Raw genomic sequence first — 20,408 nt, forward strand, 5'->3', positions numbered from 1 at the left:
TATTTAGAACTTGATATCAAAAGTAACATGAAAAAAAATTACTTGAAAACTCCAAACTTCAATTTATTTCATTCGTTTAAATATGTTACGAGAAGTGTGCTCACGAAAAGTAATTGAAAAAAAGCAACGCCACTTCATGTGTTTACCATATTGCAAGGGGGGTTTATTCGAGGGGGCGTTTAAAAAAGGGAGACGTTTGTTAAATTTTAATAACTTTGTCATTTTCATGAAAGTGACAAATCGTTTTTTAATAATTATTTATATTTCATTTGTATAATGTCTAACTCGATGTCATCGTCTTCAATTACATAAAAAGAAGGGACATATGGTGCTTGAATGTCCTTCGTTCATCCTGCCAGTACAATTACACTTTCAATTTTTGATTTTGTCAACACTTTCTTTACAACATCTGTATGATGAACTTCAAAAGAATCCCAAACAAGCTAATGTTTACGAAAGGGAAATTAACCCAAAACTCTGTTACACCAACGCACCATAAGTTTTTCATTCATCCATCCATTTTCAGAGTTAGCCAATAAACAGTTTCAACTAAATTCATTGTAAAGGGCTGCACTCTCTCGCTTAGCCCATTTAAATACGATGAAGTTTTTCCAGTAAACACCCCTCTATAGAGTGTCTAATGGAGCGTTCGTAAGCTCAATACAATATGTTGACATTGTATAACTGAACAGTTAAAATAGAAACACTTACAACTACAACTTTAGTTAAAAAACGAAGTAATTGAACAAAAAAAAAAAAGAATAAAACAAAACCAATCTTAAAAACTTTTTGTTAAACTTAAAGCTAACAAAGTAAGTAAAAAAAGTGTTTAAAATTGCTTGAATTGTACAACATATTTTCTCAAAAGAAAGCAATAGAGCATAAGATTTTCTAAATTTCAAAATATAATTGATAAGAACTGGATCCTCTGCTAATCAGAGTTCTCATAAAACTAATTCACAGCTAACACAACATCAATTAAAATGAAAAACTTACAAAGATCTTTATCACCAGATATAAAGAAAGAAATATTTTTAATAAAACCCATAGCTAGTTAATACATTCAACTTGCTATTACAATGCATAGAAAGATGAAAACAGAACAGCGCTTATCTTCGGAGGGTAACTTGTTTTTTTTAACTAAAAATGTAACAACAATTATTTAAAAAATGTTCTCAAAAAAAATAAAAAAAGGGGCTTGAAGTCTCGAACAAATTCGTATCTTTCATGCACAGCATGAAAGATACGAATTATGTTCTGTCAGTCTAAAGCACAAGTGCCAAACTCCAGCCCTCTAGTTGTTACAAAACTACAAGTCCCAGGAAGCTCTAATAGCTGTAGGATATCCAGACATAATGAGAATTGTAGTTTGCAACAACTGGAGGGCAAGGAGTTTGACATATAAGTTTAAGGTCTTTAAAACAGTGATAAGCAGTAGGGTGTTTTGGTGCTTATCACTGAGAATCATAAATCACCTCCCCTGTGCTTTCCTCTACCATCCCTTAAACTAGATAACTTCATGATACCCCAACCCCCGACTTAAACTGTCTGACACTGTGCTGCATATTCTTAGTAGAAAGCTAGGCGTGCCACCACCAAGCACAAAAGAGCTGATTCACAAAACAGAAAGACTGTAAGTATTCAATTAACTTTGTTTCTCTAGAGAGGGAGAGTATTAGAAAATTAGTGATTGAAAAAGCTGTTAAACAAAAAGAAGAACCTAAAGAATTTCTCAAGGGACGCTTTGTGTTTTTTAACAGAGTGAACTATTTTACAATCAATGTCCGATTTGTTTTTGAAAAAAATGTAGTTACCTTGACATTGGCAGTAAAAGACACCAAATCTTTCGAGGTCTTGATGGAAAAGATTCCTCAAGAATATGAATTTAAAGAAGAACAAATTCTTTCTGTCCAACTGACAATGTTTCAAACATGATTTTGACAAATTTATAGTTTTATTAATGGTTGCATAAGAGTTTATTGCATAACAAGAGTTCAGAAAAGTTGTTTGTTCAGAAATTGTTTTCTAATAAATATTGTTTAAAGCACTAAGTGGTTGGATTATTTGTATCTTGGTGATGAAATAGTCAATGCTAACATTTTACTGTAGTAAATCTGTTTCACATTGGTTACTTATGAAGGAGTCGGAGTCCGTTCATGATAAAATCAAGGAGTTGTAACAGCGGCTTATAGGCTCCACAACCCTGGTGTCCATCAGCATAAAAATTCTTTTCGCACCGAGAAACAAAATCTTGATCAAACCGTGCATCTGAAGAATGGTTAAAGGGAGATCAATCGGAGGTTTTTTAATTAAAAAACAAAAACTAAAATTCAGTTCAAACTGGCAATCTTTATAATGATTATGTAGAACTACTATTTATTTTTTAAAAATGATCAGTTTCGAACGTTGGGCGCAACTGCGTTTTAATTCATCCATTCTGAGGGTCTAACTTTCGATAACTCATTCAAGTATTTGCATCGGCATTTCATAAATAACACGAGTAGTATTGACTTTTATCTCTTCAATAATTGAAGAAATCACACCTTTAAAATAAGTTTAAAGGTGTGATATCACGCGATCTTGATAGCCGACTCACCGGTCCGAAACGAGAAATGAGTTGATTAAAATGATTACGCAACAACCCCATTGCTTCATGGGCTGTATGGCAAGTAGCGCCCTCTTGTTGAAACCAAATGTTGTCAAGGTCTCAGTCTTCAATTTCAGACAGTAAATAGTCCGTTATCATGGCTAATAACAGGCCAAGTTCACAGTTAAATTGGTGTTGGTCTCGTATTTGAAAAAATATTAACCAATGATTCATCTGGCTCATAAGTCATACCAAACCGTTGTTTTCAATAGATGTTTTGGCAGCTCTTGAACTGCATTGGATTGCTTTTCACGGTAATTTCGCTTATTAAAGAAACCATTCAGCCAGAAAGGAACCTCATCGCTGAACAAAATGTTAGTTGAAAACAGCGGATTTTCAGCGATCATATTTAGAGCCCGACTTCAATTTTGTCTTCAGACTAAGATTTCTGCGTAAAACTGCCCAAGTTTTTCCATGATAAACCGAATTGTTGAGAACAATTTTGATTAAAAAAGTTTCAGATTGATTACCCTTTATTTCGATTAGGTAGTTGTTTTTTTTTTGAAAATCGAGATATTACAAATAGGTAGATTTCACAGTCCAAAGGTTAACAGAATAAAATTGCCATTTTGATATCAATTAAGAATAAGCTTTGATAGGAGCACGGCCTACTTAAATACACGGCCTTCTTTTCTGCTTAAATCGAAAAGAAATAGAAGGCCAGTTTGAAAATCGTATATTTTGCCGAATGGACAAACTTTCTCAAAACAATTTTAATTATCGCGCTATAAATTTAAAGTAAATATATCTGGTCCAGGATAAAAAATTTTTTGTTGGCTAGCTTAAGCTAAATTCTACTTAACCTTGAATACTTAATTGTGGCTTCTTTTTTATACAAGATAATAATTATGGTTAATAAATGCTTTTAATTATGGTTGCACCTCTAATTATATTTGTTGTAAAGTAGTCCCAGTTTTTTGTTTTCCAAAGTACAATGGTTTGAGAAAGATATAGGTTATATTTGGCATTAGAAATTTTGGGACTGTCAAGTGCTGTGCAAGAAATAAAAGTACACAAATTCTCAAAAATAAGCTTCAAAAGTATAAGAAAACTCTACCACAAACTGATTAAAAATGAAACAAAATATTTTCATTTTTCTGTCTTTTTTTAAATGCAACAATGTTATCAGCAACAATCGAATCTTATCTTTCTGGTGTTATTAAAATAAATATTTGAAATAACAGTGTATATAATTTCTTTTCCATGACTTTGATGGTTTGTACATAAAAATGGTTGATACCCTTCTCTACTGCCAAAAACAAACTTTGCTGCTTTACAGTGTTGCATTTGAGACTGATAAATAACATCAAAAATGTGATCTACCATAGCAAAACTGTCAAAGACATTTTCTAAAAGCAGTACTGATGGAGTTGTTAGCCCACCTCTGGACAATTTATTTGAATAATTATAATCAGTTGACTCCTGTTGAAAATGTTTTGTACAAAGTAATTTGCAACATACTCAAAACTTCTTAATCAATATTTTGGCAATAAAACCAGCAATATAACTGGCAACTTCACGAGAACCATCCACTAAAGTCACACTATCAAAATCTCTTTGATTTTCTCCATCAAGGATCTAACATGTTATATATCTTCTTTTATTTGGATTATACTCTCACTATAAATAACATCTTTCAAACTGACAAGGAATCTGCGACCGCTCATTTGACAGTATTATCTTTTTTTTTTACCATGTCTATCAAGTAATTTTGTAAAAGAAGAAACATTTGAAGCATGATTGCCACAAACAACACCTCGAACATTAAAACTATTTTTTTATTAAAAATTGAATCAGGTTAAGAATTTCAGACTTTAACCAGTCACTGTTCAATTTTACAATTGGAATTGCTATGACAACACAGGAGATATTTTCTTTCAAACCAACGACCATGAAAGAAACAATGCTTCTATAACATCTGTTTTCCTCACTTATCTCAGTTAAATTGCCACCAGAATATTCAGCACATTGTTGCAAATACATTTCATCAAAAATTATTATAAAATCTTTTGATAAGCTCCCATTTTCATGTAACAACTTCAAAACTTTTATAGAATCTATTACACCTGATTTAAGCTTGCCTAACAAAGATATAGATGGGAGTAGGAATTCCTTTAGCAGTAAATGATAAGTTTGCAGTGATGTGTACCGCAACATCAATGCAAATTGACGAAAATTTGAAGAATAATTATTTTTTTTTGTTTAGTGACTTTTGAGTTCTTCAAGAATAGAAGACAACTTTTCTTTTTCTGTGCTAATATGTGAATTGAGGTTTTCCAGCATACTCCTTCTTTTTAACATAGATTGGTTACACTGAACCAAGGTGGTAAGGAAACTGGAAGATTTTTATAAAGAAATTGGACATGTAAATTTTTGTTGATGCGAATAGACTCAGCAACTTCAGGTATGTGTAGTTCATTCTGAATAATTTTATGGATTAGAACAATCATCAAATTTGGAAAATAAATATCCTGCTGGTGAATCAGTAGCTGAAAGAGAATTAACATCTTCAATAGTATCCTTTGATAAAATTTTCTGAAATTCATCTTCTTGAAATATTCTTTTAGTTGGTGAATTTCTTGGTCCAGATATAACTGGAAAAGAAGCAGTTGCTATGCTAGCAGGGTATATTGTAGGAACAGACTTCAGGCTATACAGCAAATAAAATCGTTTTGCTAATGCTCCTTTATGTATGAATTTTTTCTCAAAATTTTAAACAGATCACAAATGATTTTGTGACAGTCTAGAAATTTCTATTTACAAATCTAATCAATAACTTTCTTAAATCATAATCTTTTGGAAAACCAAAAACTGAAACACTTCACCACCAAGATAATTGGAGGTACAACCAACAACACAGCATTTATTAACCATAATTACTATTTGTTAATAAAAAGAAGCTACAATCAAGTGTATGAGGTTTAGTTAATGTAAAGATTTAGAAAACGCTCAATTTTTTCTCCTATGCCGGATTTACTTATTTAAAATTTATAGCGCAATGTTTAAAATATATTAAGAAAGTTTGTCCATCCAACAGAATATGCATTTTTTAAACAGTCCTTCTATTTTTTTTTTTCTATTAAAACAGAAAAGAAGGCCGTGTATTTAAGTAGGCCATGATAGGAGTTTATAAATTTAATTTTTTAAATATATAGTGTTTGTGGAGTTAGCAAAAATTGAGGTGGCGGAAATCATTTCAAAATTTAAACGAAAGATTTCGCGTCAGACAACAAGTACTACGGTTTTAATAAATAACAACAAGAGTGTTCTTCTCTAAGATAAAAAAAAAAAAAATGTACAATTTGTCGCTTTTCCTAATTTTTTTTTTTTTTTTTTACAAGGGAAAATTAAAGTAAATTATGTTACAAAACGAGACACTTAATTAATCTCAATTAAGTCGTCGCTATACAGTGATGTCGCAAGTTGCAACTTATCTTCATCGTCGTCTAAAGGGAGATCTTTAACACAAATAAAATCACTACTGTTCATGACAGATGTAATTGCATGCGCAAAATGAACGGGGAACTTTAGAGAAAACACCTGGTTAAAACGGTAAAGTAACACTATAAAACGGTAAAGTAACACTATACTGTAACATTCCGATAAAAGGAAAATAAATTTAATAGGAGTATTTTAAATAACAATTTCAAAAAACTAATTAAAAAACAACTTACATCTCTAGAAAGGTCTTGGCTACTCATATGTGTTTCTCGATTGTTATTAAGGGAATGTACAATCTTAATGCAAGGCTCTTCATCTTGTACTGAAGCATCGTCATCATCTTCGTCATCTTCATCATCGACATCTTCATTTATATCCTTTGAGGAGTCTTTTTTCTCTGAGTTTTTTTTTGCATTGGTTTTAGGTGATTTTTCATCACTTTCCGATTTTCCATTTACTTCCTAAAATCAAAAATATTACGTTTTTATCTCTTATATGTTTATCATCCAGGCTGCTGACTGATAAAACAAAAATTAACAATTTAAATTATTTTTATATTTTTAAAATCTAAAATAAAAGTTTCTCATCATTATTGTTCTTTTTCACAGTAAGTAACAGTAATTTTCCTATAACTTAAGAATGGGGGAAAAAAAAAACAAGAAAATATTTATAATGGAGAGATCTCAGAAAGGTGCCTATAGTAATCATTAGTATAAGGATCCTGATTAAAACACATTTTAAAAGCTTTTTAAACGTTTATATAAATAACCATTTTAAAAGCTTTGTATGGAAAGCCCTTTATGAAGGAAGTAAGACTTATCATCCATCATCCAATGCATTCCACTTGATGTTTGTTTTAACAAATACATTAACAATAGTTAATGTTGGCAAGAAAAGAATCCTTAACTGACATTCAGACCTTTTACTAATTCATCACTGATCTCTAATTTTGTAATTTCTAACTTAGACAGTTTTAAACTTAAAAGTGTACCTCATCATCTTCCTCTGAATCCTCTTCTTCATCACCGATTGTGTTATTAGCTTCTTCAGTTTCTCCTTGATCATAATATACAGGACGAACATGCTCAGGATAACGTAATCTGATCTTACTATCCAGAGTTGGTGATTTAAATTCATTTAATTCTTCTGATACAAAATAGAAATAGAATGTTAAAACTTATGGATATAAGATTACAAAATTGTAATAGAATCAATTCTGCTCAATATTACCTTCTCTAACTACATGTCCAAATGGAGGTAGACGGCTTGCCATGAAATCATAAGACATAGCATCTGCTGCAGTATTAACATCAATATGATCAATAAGTTTTGACAAATGTTTTTTCACACTATCTTTAAACTTTTTTACTTTATCATTACTTTCATTGTTTGACAAATCTCCACCTTTACCATCCTCATCATCAACATATTTACAAAAGTTCTTTGCTGTTCCTAAGTATGACAAATAGTTAATGGGAAGCCCACGCCTAAAGTTAACATCATTCTCTAAAGCATGATCTATTGCTTGAGATACAGCAATGCTCATGAAGTCTCCAAAAGTACTAAAATAGATAACTGAACTCTTAGTTTTCTAACATTACAAAGGTGTAAAAAGTTTAGAAAAATTTCTAAAAACAGACACTGTTGTAAAATATGATGTGCAGAAATATTTTCAAAGCATACGCAAACCAATTTTGATGTAAATAATCGAAACAGTACTGGATTACTTTTTCATTATATAAAAAAAAAAAAATAATAAAAAAGGGAGCTTATAAAATTGACTCTGTATACAATTGAGTTTGAATTATAACTTTCTACCAAATGAAAATGTTTTAATACAATTGTTTTAATTTTTAAAATAGATTTTAGCCTACAGGTTTATATTCTAAAAAACTATTTAAACTAAATTAAACTGAAGAAAGTGGTGATTAGGAAATTAAAAACACACTTGTTCTGGTATGTAGACAAAGTAATGTGTGTAGAATAGCTGTCTCCAACTGATCTTGCTTGATGAATTGTTCCACGAGGGAAATAAAGTAAATCACCAGGCTAAGGAGACCAGAGAAATAGTTAACAGTTTTATGTTTTATTTTGCATAATAGGTTTCCTCTTTCTTATGAGTTACAAAGAATCACCTCAAGAGTCTGTTCCATTATCGGCTCACCGATGCTATCTTGAGGAAGGTCTTGTGTGTAGTCACGGGAAAGTTCAACCATTGGCTTATAGAGTTTCCATTGTTTAGTACCTTCTAACTGCAATACAAACACCTGCCAAACACAAATAAATGAAAACAAGACCTTTTAAAATTAAAATTGTATATTAAAAAGAGGAAAAACTCAAACAAATGCTAGAAATAGGACTAGTTAACTATTTTTAAAATTTTTTAAAAAGACATCCCAGAATGCAAGTAAACATTTTTTATTAAATACTTTCATTAATTTCAGCAAAGATTATTTTGGCTTATTTTTGTGAAGTGCAAAAGAAAATGTATTGTTTCTTTCCAAACAATCTGCCTATCTAGCAAAAATTCTTTATTTTTATTGATTTTTGAAAGTATGCTTAAAGTAAACAAAATTTAATTTAGCACCAATAAGTCATTGAGTAATCCAAACCATCCATGCTACTTTATTGTTTTAAAGTTAACATTTATAGTAGCTGTGCTGAAATGACAACAGAAATCTGTCTGTGGGTGTGAAATTTTTGTATATTGAAATTAATGGATTCAAAGGAATTGAAAATTTTTATTTGTATTTAATGAAAAAGTAGTAGTTGTTTTTTAAATTTATTCTTAAAGATTGGAAACATATCAAATTTATCAAACATATCAAAAATATATCACAAGCTTAAGCTGTTTAAGATTAAATATGCAAAAGCAAAAAGAGATTTTAAACAAAAAATAAGATATCACCTCAACATCATCACAATGAGGTGCAAGACCTTGAGATTCTTTAGGTGTGATGTATACATTAGATCCCACCAGACACCCAAAATATGTCTCTAGCTTTTCCATCAATTGCCACAAGACAGTCTAAATTATTAACTGTAAATTTAAATAAAACATGGAGTTAAATAATTGAGAAAATCAAGGAACTTTTTTAAATCCACAATAACATGTCATAAATCACATGTCATTTAATTTGATAAAGTTTATATTAAATGACAGAAAAATTAGGGGAAAAAAAAAAAAAAATCAGTTGAGAGAACATTTGAAACTTTTTTTTTTCTAAAAAAAATAATGTCATTATGAAAGACAACTATAAATGAGAAACTAAACAAAAAAACTAACAGAATATATGAAGATACCAGTAAATTACTAGATTCTCAGTGAACAACAAAAAAATGAGCTTACAAATATTTATGTATGACAAATAAAAATGTAATAAAATTTACTGCATAACGCTGTGGTTGATGTAGTTGAAATGTTGCTTGTTTATTGTTCATAAGGTCTTCACACTTCTCAACAGTCAAACATCCATCTTCGTTTAAAAGTTCTTTTTCATTATTTACATATCGACAAACATTCACATCTGTTTCAAATTCTAACTCATGAGCTGCAAGTATTTCTTTCATTGATGATAGTGAAAATAAGTCACCGTAATAGCCTAAATTTTACAATTTTTTAAATTACAAGAGGATATAAATATTCTGCAATTAATCAACCTGCAATTAATATTGAAATTAAATATTTCATATCTTTAAGCTCTCTGGTACAGGTACTTTTATTTTTAAAAGTTGGTGCTACCATGCAAATGAATACATTTCTTATTCACCTGTATTCTCTCTTTTAATATACAAAGGTTTTTTCTCCCAGTATTCTTCAAAAAAAACTTTAACTGGAGTTGGTTGAAGCAATGATGACATCACACTCTCACAACTTGTGTAATTTAATGTATTTTCTTTCTCCTCATGCACATCAGACACTTTTTTGATTTTTTTGTTTACATTTTTTGATACATCACCTGAAGATCCTTTACGCTTTACCATTTTCTAAACTTAAAGATAAAAGGCATAGTTTTGTAATAAATTTGAAACAGATTTAAAACAAAATTAAAAAAAATATAAATATAAGATTTTTTTTTGCATGTTAATATTATTAAAATGTTTATTTAATCTTAATAACCACAATCTTATTTTGCCCCAAACACACCTATACCCCTTACTACAATGACCATTCTTATAAAATTTGTCACTACAGATATATAATCAAACTTTAAAAAAATATGTTGCCTGAGTATTTTTTTGAAAAAAAAAAAAAATTTCCTGCAGGACTAATAAACTTCCCAGGCTGAGTATCTCAAGGGGGAGGGGTTTGGTTATTACAGACAATTCTGTGGTGTGAGAGAAACTTTTTGCATCACAGTTATTAATTCAAGTTGGTACTGTCATTCAAGGTAATGAAGCAGTGTTGACTATTTCTGAAGCAATCAAAGTTGATTGCTCATCTATATCTAATAAATTTTGAAAATTAACCTTTTTCTTAAACTATTGATTCGTTTTTTTAAATAAACTGATCCCTGAAAATTATGAGAAAGTTTCATTAAAAAGTTTCTAATAGGACTTCATATTTTCACTCTGAAAATAGGTTCGCATCCAACGGCTTTGAGATTCCATTTATGAAGCCTTAAAAGGAATTTTTCATAGCAATAACTCTCCAAAACTAATTTGTCAAAACTTATTTATTCTTACCTTAAAAATACTCTTGATACAAGTATGAAAGTAGATGCAAGATCTTTATACTACAGTCATTGAAAGAAGGGTGGTTTGTCAATTCGAAATTACGAAGTGATTTTGCCATGTGCAAATGTTCCTTCCCGCCAGAGTTTGATTGGTCAGCTTCAAGCTTTTATTTTTCACTGGATTTTATAGTTAAACAAAAGAATTTTAAATTTTAAATATTTTTTTTAAAATTAACTTTCTTAAAACTTTATCCAAATTAGTTGATTTAAAAAAGTATCAATTTTTATAATGATATTAAAGAAGCGTACTCTTTTAAAAAATAGATCGCTTCACTGAATTAAACTTAAGCAAATCTTATTATATGAAACAAGTCCGATAGATTTCATTTCTATAATGACATATGATCCAAAGCACTGGCTGAACTACTCTGACGATTACCAGTCAGAACAATTGTCTTTAGGCACTATTAATCCAGATAAAGAATTACCTTTATTTTGTAAGGAATCAGGAAATCAGGGAAAAGAGGAATTATCAAGTTTAGAATATGACCCTTGTTCTCCTGCTCTTGATAGTCATGAATCAGCTACAGTTCATGGTTTTTTGAAGGAGCGCCCAGATCCAAGGAAGCTTGAAGTATATATATCAAGTTTACAGAAAATGATTAGACCACTTTCATCGTATGTTTTCTGCTTGCTTATTATTATTGTTTTTTTGTTTTTTTAAATATTTGTGACTAGCAATAGGATATCTTTTATCTATTTATTTTTCTGTGATTATAATGGTTTTATAAATGTTTATCTTTAGTGAGTTCAAAAAAAAGTTATCTTATGATGTGATTTGTCAACTAGCTCATGCTGTTTTAGATGGTACTGTGTTTGAAATTGTGAAGGGGCTTCAAGATATTCAGCTAATCACTGAAAAAAACCTTTCTGCACAAAGAGGGAAAATGCTGGAAGAGCATAAAAGTAATTCAAATCTGTCCTTATTTTATTGAAAAAAAATTGAGTGAAAAATAACATAAAGCTATTAATTCATTTTGTATATTTTTAACATCCTTAACACGAAATATGTTGATTTTTGACATCCTTAACACGAAATATGTTGATATTAATTGATTGTAAATGTGTTATTTTTAACATCCTTAACACGAAATATGTTGATATTAATTGATTGTAAATATATGTATGTATGTGTATGCATGCATGCATGCATGCATGCATGCATGTATGCATGTATGCATGTATGCATGTATGTATGTATGTATGTATGTATGTATGTATGTATGTATGTATGTATGTATGTATGTATGTATGTATGTATGTATATAAATGTATCTCATTTATCAGCAATTCATACAAAGTAGATTCTTTATTTATCTTTTTTTCCCCCATAAAGAGTTTAAGTCATTAGCTAAAATATTATAAATTTTTCAGTTTATGTTTACAGTAAAGAAGTGCGCAATGCTGAAGCGTCATCAGGAAAGCATTGAACGATCTCAAAGTCGACCCCATCACATACTTGTTTTAGAGAAACATCATGCTGATGAAAAAAAGGTTTGTCATAATATTATATATTTATACTAACAATCAAAATATTATTATCAATTCTTAAGGCAGATTTTAGAAGTAAAAAAAATTTTAAATCAATTTTTTTAAAAAAAGATTTAAGATTAATTTAGTACATTAAAATGTCTTTTTAATTTTTGTAAATGTAGTGTTATTAGTCTCAAAATGATATTGTTATAAAAACTGTTTTAGATATTTTATCAGAAGTGTGAAAAAGAAATTGTTCAATTAGACCAAAAACTGTTATTAGATTTAGACCAGCAAGTATCAGATCAACAAAGCACACTTGAGGTAACTTTTCAAATAGTTTTGTTTTATCAAATGCCATATGTGTAAGTTTTTATTTGATAAGACTATACATATAGCTCTTTTAATATATATTTAAAGAGCTATTAGCATATTCTTCTCATACAAAAAGTTACATTGAATTGTCTATTATTATTAGTTTTGATATTATTTAAATGTGTAATAAATAATAAACCATAACTAAATATTGTTAACTATTAAGTTAACAATCCTTAGTTATAAATTATAAAAAATAAAAAAATATGTGTTTAGGGTTCTAAATAAAGGTTGCACACCCAAAATTAATGAGTTGTGATTCTTTTTCTGTTTTTATGATTTTCTTTTTTTGGTATTTAACATATTACCAGTGGGAGGAGTATTAATACCTCTAGTAATGTACTGGTAGTAAACTGCAGGAGAGGTATTTCTACTGTTCACAAATTCTAGCAGTTGTTGCACAACAAAGAATATCTTTTTGCATTATGTAATTTATAGTGAATATGAGTTATTTTATTGATAATACCCAAAAATCTGCTTAACTAATGTAATTTAAAAAATTAAAAAAATGCTTGTGTTCTCTGTAAAAGCATTTTTTACTAAAAACACATTCCTCATATTTTAGATTTTATACATGTTGTAATTCATTTACCACTGTTATCTTTATTTGTAAAATTTCATCTAACAAGAAGTAATAAATTTACTCTATTTGTGCAGGTGGCTCAACAAATGAATGTGGATTTTTTTTTTTTTACAGTTTTTTAAACAGTTGTAGAATAATTCAAATATTTTATGTTACTTCTTTAGTATTTAAAGTAACCCTACAATGGCAACACTAAGAAAAAATATTTATGATAATATACTTGCTGATATTCTTTCAGATTATTTGTCAGATAACAATACGAATCTCTCAGATAATGATAATGACAAATCAAGTGATAGTGATATTTTTTCTACTAAGACAACATAGTAAAGCTTATCCTCTAGTGTTTAGCAACAGTGAAAATGATGGCGAAAACACTTCAAATGTTGAAAATAATGAAGAAGACAAATAAATATGTTTGGTTTTGTTTAGTTAATTTTTATTGACTATTATGAGAAACATATATATGCTTTAATTGAGTTTTTTAAGTTTAGATAACTAAAATAAATAAAAGATTGATCACAATTTTAGCACACTTCAAATTAATTTAGGTTTTAAGACAGATGTAATAAGGAATATGGCTGCCTTTTTCCTTGATGCAAAGTTCAGTTTTAATTGGTTTTTAATGATGCAAAGTATATTTTTTATTGGGCTTAAATCAGGTGATCAAGCTAGCCACTATAGTGTCCAAATGTTATTTTTTTAATCCAAGTGCTTACTGTTTTTGCTTTAAAGCATGAAATGTTTTTTTACTGGATCATCAATTCAAGTGATCTTTGCTTTAAAATTGGCTTTGTTTAGAATCAAATAGTTCTTAAGTGTCTCTTTAGATTTATGCTAATCTGTTCAGTCATCTTATAGTATATAGAGCCCAGTGCCTTCATATGTGATCTCAGATTCCTATCAAGCTTTGTCCTCTTTGTAATCAAAGTGCAAGAAAGTGACTGAAACTTTTCATTGTGATTTCTTAAGATAATGATTCTATTCTTTAGATTTTATGATGGTATAGTTTCATTTTTCACTAAAAACAAATTTTTAAACTCATGGTTAAAAATCTCTGGAAAGCTAGATTTTATCTATTGGTTTTTTTACAAAGCTTTTCTGGCAGCGTTGTAGCAGTACAGCTTTTGGTTAATTAACCTTCAATTTACTTTCTGACTTTGTCTTCTGACTTGTTATCTGCTTTACAAAAGCTTTTTAGCCAAGTAATCTGAATTTTTCTTTTTGTGATTTTGTAGATACTATAATCATTTGTGATGCACTGAGATTCTCTAAATGCTCTTTTGACCACAGTCCTTCCAGTTTATTTTAATTTTCAACTGGTTCTTGATGTAAATGAATAGGAGACAGACTTAAGAGTTTAAGCCATTTTACCACCAGCATGTGGCCTTTTATAGGTTATTTAATTTCCAGGTCAACTCAAATTTTCTTCATAATATTAGCCAAGTGAATTTCAAGTGCAATTAACAACAAAAATTGACTTTTTTTTTTTAGCTCTGTATGATGAAGGATAGTTGAATTTACATAATAGTCAAAAATTGCAGAAGATACTGTCCGAAACTTTTTTTTTTTTTATGTCTATAATTAATGTTTTTTTTTCAAAAGATTCAGTATGATACAAAATGATGAAATAATGCATTATACTTATTATTTTTCTTTTTTCTTTTTTTCTCTATTCGAGATTGTTCAATTAATATAAAAGAAAAAAACTTGATAATGAAATTTAAAGAAAAATATTGTAATTTAAATCTAATTGTGGTAAACTTTTGATCAGAACCATATACAGGATTTTTTTTTTTTTTTAATGAAAAGTCATTATGAACAGTCTGATAGAATAATAATGAATCAAAACAGAATACCGAAATAGAACATCTAGTGGAATAATAGAAAATCATGTCAATTTTAAACAAATTTATGGCTCTTAGAGAACTGTAAACATTATTTACAAGACAAAAAAATTCCAGGTATCACTATGGAACATCAAAGTAACTTTAAAGGCATCTTTTTTTTTACTCTTTCCCTAAATGCAATGCTTTAACTGATTTTTGTAGAGTGCAAATTGTAGGCGATATATAAAAATGTGTACTGCTAATTTTAAAAATAAATTAAAAATGTGTGTGTATATTTACATATATATTAATTTAGAGAGCTGGTCTTCCTATGTTTTACATAACAAACAACCCTGATGAAATCAGATTGCAAATGTATGTTCTCGAGTTTATTTCGAAGTTAATGGAATCTTGATGTCTTCGTTATTTCAATAGCCGTCTATTTACGTTTGCTGCCGCAGTTTACGTTTATTGCAGTTAAGGAAATAATTTATATATAGTTTGATAGAATGAGAGCAGTTCAGGAAATGGACAGCACACAAGATTTTCCTGAGGAAAAATAAAAGAAAACTTATTATTTTTCTTAGTCAAAGTCTATTAGAAAAGTTTGGTAAAAAATCTTTTTTTATTTATATTTTTTCTGAATAGCTTTTTCTGCTCTTCAATAAATATGTTATCGCACACAAGTGCGATTCAAAGAATGCGAAATATAAAACTAGAGAATATTCTAAATCGAATCAACTTATAACAGTCAGACGTTTCACTGTGAACCAGAGAGACCGTCAGATTTTGTCGTGTCACTCGATCCAAACCTCTTTTATTAGTTTAGTACTAATGTATATGGTTTACTAAAAGTATTTTTAAAATCTAAATTTTTACATATATTCATCATGTATAACCAAATTAAACCTTTCTTCCATTAAAATCATTTGTTGATTTCTAAACTCTTTTAGGGTTCTATTGTAGGTGTTACTATTAGCAACCTTTTCAGTTGGAAAAAAGCTTTTAAAAAATATAATAGGAGCAAATTGATTTTTTGTTTTTTTTTTGCTTCCCTTACTTTTTGCATAATCTTGTGGCAGACAATAAAAACATACATATCTAAATTGAAAGTTGTTGTTGTGACTTAGAGCTTGAGAACAAGCCATTTGTAATGTTTTAAAAAGATTTTGTGGCTATGAAAACAGCCGTTTTGACAGGATTATAGTCCTGGGCTTGTTGACTTTTTTTTCAAGGGCTATATATCAAAATTAATGTTAAATTCCTCCATTAAAATTAACTACAGAGGATAGCAGTTGCACTCCATGTCGATTATGCTCTTCTACATGTTTAAATCTACCACATGTAGGTTTAAATTTTGAATGAATAGTCTCTCTGCATTGTTCAGAAAACTTGGATAGGCCACAGTTATGATATTCAACAAAGGGCTAAACATGACAGCAAAATGTGAAACTTCCAACCTACTGAATTATTTTTCCCTAGAACCTGTACAAGGTCTTGGGCAGATAGGAAGGAGTTTTTTAATTCAGCAAATGCTAACTTATATTTTGACTCAAGAGTTCAACAAAACAAGAATCCTTTACTTTTTTAAAGTCTTTCATACACTGAACTATAGGTCTAAGTTCATCCAGGTTTCTCAAGATCTTGTTGGAATTATTTGCATCCCAACCTCTACTTTTGTACCCTTTCCGAAGTAAATTAACAGTTTTCAGCATTTGATTTAAAGTGTGCCAATGTCGTGCCAAACACGACATTGGCACACTTTAAATCAAATGTTGTAAAAATTTTGAAATTTTGCAAATTGGGTTTTATATTATTCTTTAGTTTTGGTTTAATTCAGAAATATCTTCAACTATTGCAAGAATTTGACAACTCTGAAACCACTATTGAAATAAATTGCAGATTTTGTACTCTCATTCGCATCAAAAACCTTGGCTGTAACTTTCAAAAAGGATCCTCCACCATCAATAGAAATTTGTACAAATCCCGAATGATGATCTAAAGCACGTTGATTTATCAAATCCAGTATAAAAAACAATGTCTCTTAAACATGCACAAGATCCTTTGAAACCTTTTCGTCTTTACTATCAAGGAAATCTATCTGTAAAAATATTTAAATTATGTCATTATTTTTTAGGCACCAAAAAACATCCTTTAAATTCAACAACTTGTTGAAGCATGTCCAGATTGGGAAAACTTAAGTGGTAAAGCATTAACACAAAAAAATTTAAATGTACATTACACAAAAAAGATAAAAATAATTTCTAATTTATATATCAGTCAATTTAAAATTAGCTGCACTTTTTTTTTACAAAAAATATTGCATAACTACTAGTGGTTACACATATAGCTACAATATGTAATGCATTTAATATTTTTATGTGTAGCCATTGCAATTTTTACCAGAACACTTTAATCATGATGGAGGATCTCTCTCTTCCTCTTTACATATAATATATCCATACAAAATGTAAAAACATTCTAAAAGAGCACTTTTGTGATTAGTAGTTATAAATTACCATTTATACATGATAAAAATGTGATATGGATTTCTCAAGATCATTCAATTTGCCAAAAATATTAGGTTCTACAGCAGTTTTATTCCCTAATCTTTTCCGAAGAGTAGATACTAACTGTTTGGTTTTGTTAATAGAAAGTCCCAATATAACTTGAAGTTCTTTTATAACCTGTAAGGATACTTGTTTTAATGATCTTCGATTTACTTTGTTAGCTGGACAACCAGTAGTTACAACCAATAGGTTTCCAACAGTTGATAAAGAAAAAGTTGATCCTCTTGGAAAGCAATCACCATTCACTTATTTTTTTAATAAACCTGAAGCAACTTGTTCAGCTTGAATGCTTCCCAAACTTATGGCAAGAGAGATTAAGTTTGTTACAGCAAATGAAGAAGAGCAGTTGTGGGCGTGTCCAGGTGGTAACATTGAGAAACTCTTTCCACAGAGCTTTGAGTTACTTGGTGAAGAAGATATGATTGGTTCTGTTTCACTACTTTGGAGCATTGAAATTCCTAGTTAGCATTTTCCACTCAACCTTCAAAAGTTATACTTAAATACGAAATTTTATAAATATATATCCTTCATTACCAATGTATGATTTGATATAAATAGTAGTATAGTTTTTTAAATATTAAGGTAAAAAAAACATCAAAATCTATAGAGATTAATAGGCTAACTTTGTAATAACATTTTTAAAAAAGTGAGTTTAAAAAATAGTTTTATTCTGTAAATATGAGAATTACCTTTGATAATTTCTCTTTTGACGAGCATCTGGGTATATTACCCGATTTCATCAAGTAAATGTTCCTTCTACAACCAGAGCAAACTGCAGTTGGATAATTACAAAATTCAACGGAATACCCAGGACATATTACACAGCTTCATCAGAACTTTTGTTGAATTTACAGCGGATCAAAACTGGGACCTGACTCCAAGAAATTCAAAAACAGCAGTCGACGAACTAACAACAGCCATTTTCATTAAACTAGGTGAATTAAATCCAAAAAGTAACACGGTTGTCTTGTTTTAAATGACATAATAAAATAGAAACATGTAATTTTGAGAAAAATGTAACTTAAAATGAAATCTATAAAAAAAATTATAAAACTTTCGCTTTTTTTGAAAAATGATTTTGCAATAATTGATTCTCAAATAAATTTTTGTAAATGTTATTTGTAAAATTATTATATAGTAAATTCAACATGGAATCTAAATTAATGGCTGTTTCTGAAATATTCAGAATCTAGTTTTCTGATGTATAAGGCATAATGCCCCTACAAGACACCTTTAAAAATAATCTAATTTATTGTTGTCAACTTTGATAGGATAAATTTTCCTTTTTTTGTATTAAAGAATAATAATTTAAGATAATAATAAAATTTCAATTATATATCCTTGAATTTTGAAATTACGATAGTGTCCACAGATGAAGACCATAGAGGAAAAACCAGACATGTCACAAATTTTAATATTATTTATCCCTATATTTTCTTCTCATAATAAATATCTATCTGGCTATGCAAACAAATTGAAAAACTACCTGTCACTAGTAAAGAGCAGATAAAAATAATGTATCCCATGGAAGAATAAGACACTTTCAAACTTTAAAGTTGTGAAATATAACATGTCTGTTTTTCGCCTGTGGCCTTCAAATGTGTTTGGTGGACCTATTTATATTTTATACCACTGATTTGCTGTTAATCGCGAACAGCAACAAGGTCTTACAAAATGTTTTAAGAGACGTTTTTTTGCTCGATTTATTGCTTCTTTTTTAAAATAAAACTGCAACATAAAGTTATCCAGTGACTACATGCGCTTTTTTATTCTTCCAGCACCCTGAAACTGGTAGACCTTTTTGACGTCTGCTCATTTTTGAAAACTTTTAATCGGATGTAGCTAATCAGTCGGAGTTATTTGTGATGTCTTGTGCCGCATGACCTGAAAAGAAAATGAGTATTTTGCTGTCAATTGAGCTGTAAAAGCCTTTTTTCTAGAAATTGTATGATGTAATCTTGGTTCTTTAAAATTCCGTTTTTAAATAAGCTGGAGTTTGGCGACCACATGAGCAGATTGATCGCCAGATGAGATGTTTCTTATTAACAATTTTGCATGTAAACTTGTAGCTAGTTTGGAGTAAAATCCTTGTTTAGACATAAATCAATTTTCAGATAATTCTCATCGCCTTATATGCATGCGTTGTGTTCAAACAAGATTTCATTGTACAAGTTGCCTATTTTTGTCACTTTTCGTCGTGCTTATGACGTTTTTTATTACTAATTTTTTTAAATTCAAGTGTATCGTAATTTAATTTCGGTTTGATTACTTCGGTTATGATCGTGAGAACCTTGACCAAATTCCAGTTACCAGAATTCAAATTTCGCGTTTGTTCGTTTGATAAATCTGCTCATTAAGCATTGAGACTTAACGAACTGTATACTTTAGAGCTCCTAATTGATGTTGATTTTTATTGATGTTTTGATAAAGTCTCACCCATCTCGTGTTGTCTTAAAAATATCTTGAAGACGAAACATGTGAATCAAAATTAAACTAATTTCTAACTGGACCAAACAATTACACTTTCATTTAAAAAAAGATTAACTTAACTGAGCAATCATAGTTTGATGCTGTTCCATTTTTTAAGTTGACTGCCTTATATTCTAGTGTAATGTATACATTAGAGTAGAATTTCTCTCCCCATTTTTTAAATTTCAACATTTTTTGCACCCAATATTTTTGTGATTTACATTTTAAAAAAAAGGTTTTAGCAAATAATCCTCCGAGGAAAAGCACCGCGTATACAAAAAACTT

General features: G+C 29.4%; 2 protein-coding genes across 4 annotated transcripts; one reads left to right on the top strand and one right to left on the bottom strand.

Moving 5' to 3' along the window:
* Window positions 1–5,889: 5,889 nt before the first annotated feature.
* LOC145202332 (ribosomal oxygenase 2-like) lies at window positions 5,890–11,099 on the bottom strand. 2 transcript variants are annotated; one of them, XM_090081645.1, is made up of 10 exons: window positions 10,775–11,099; window positions 9,859–10,080; window positions 9,479–9,690; window positions 8,997–9,116; window positions 8,224–8,355; window positions 8,037–8,137; window positions 7,319–7,650; window positions 7,080–7,234; window positions 6,322–6,549; window positions 5,890–6,187 (listed from the first exon to the last, which is right to left on the bottom strand). In XM_090081645.1, the coding sequence occupies exons 2-10, from the start codon at window positions 10,070–10,072 to the stop codon at window positions 6,026–6,028; spliced, it is 1,656 nt and encodes a 551-aa protein (XP_089937771.1). In that variant the 5' UTR covers window positions 10,073–10,080; window positions 10,775–11,099; the 3' UTR covers window positions 5,890–6,025. The 2 variants fall into 2 exon arrangements, with proteins under 2 accessions (XP_089937771.1, XP_089937772.1); XM_090081646.1 differs by having other exon boundaries at window positions 9,859–10,075; window positions 10,775–10,943.
* Window positions 10,998–16,116, top strand: LOC145202333 (protein DGCR6-like). 2 transcript variants are annotated; one of them, XR_016450685.1, is made up of 5 exons: window positions 10,998–11,442; window positions 11,570–11,730; window positions 12,199–12,318; window positions 12,523–12,621; window positions 15,401–16,116. XR_016450685.1 is itself a non-coding variant. In XM_090081652.1 (5 exons), the coding sequence occupies exons 1-5, from the start codon at window positions 11,159–11,161 to the stop codon at window positions 15,497–15,499; spliced, it is 750 nt and encodes a 249-aa protein (XP_089937778.1). In that variant the 5' UTR covers window positions 11,017–11,158; the 3' UTR covers window positions 15,500–16,116. The 2 variants fall into 2 exon arrangements, 1 of the variants encoding a protein (XP_089937778.1); XM_090081652.1 differs by having other exon boundaries at window positions 11,017–11,442; window positions 12,212–12,318.
* Window positions 16,117–20,408: the final 4,292 nt, after the last annotated feature.

This window comes from Hydra viridissima, unplaced genomic scaffold, assembly GCF_058129835.1.
Source record: "Hydra viridissima isolate aposymbiotic clone 2 unplaced genomic scaffold, HvirCarnegie_v1 scaffold_3, whole genome shotgun sequence".
Classification (NCBI taxonomy): domain Eukaryota; kingdom Metazoa; phylum Cnidaria; class Hydrozoa; order Anthoathecata; family Hydridae; genus Hydra; species Hydra viridissima.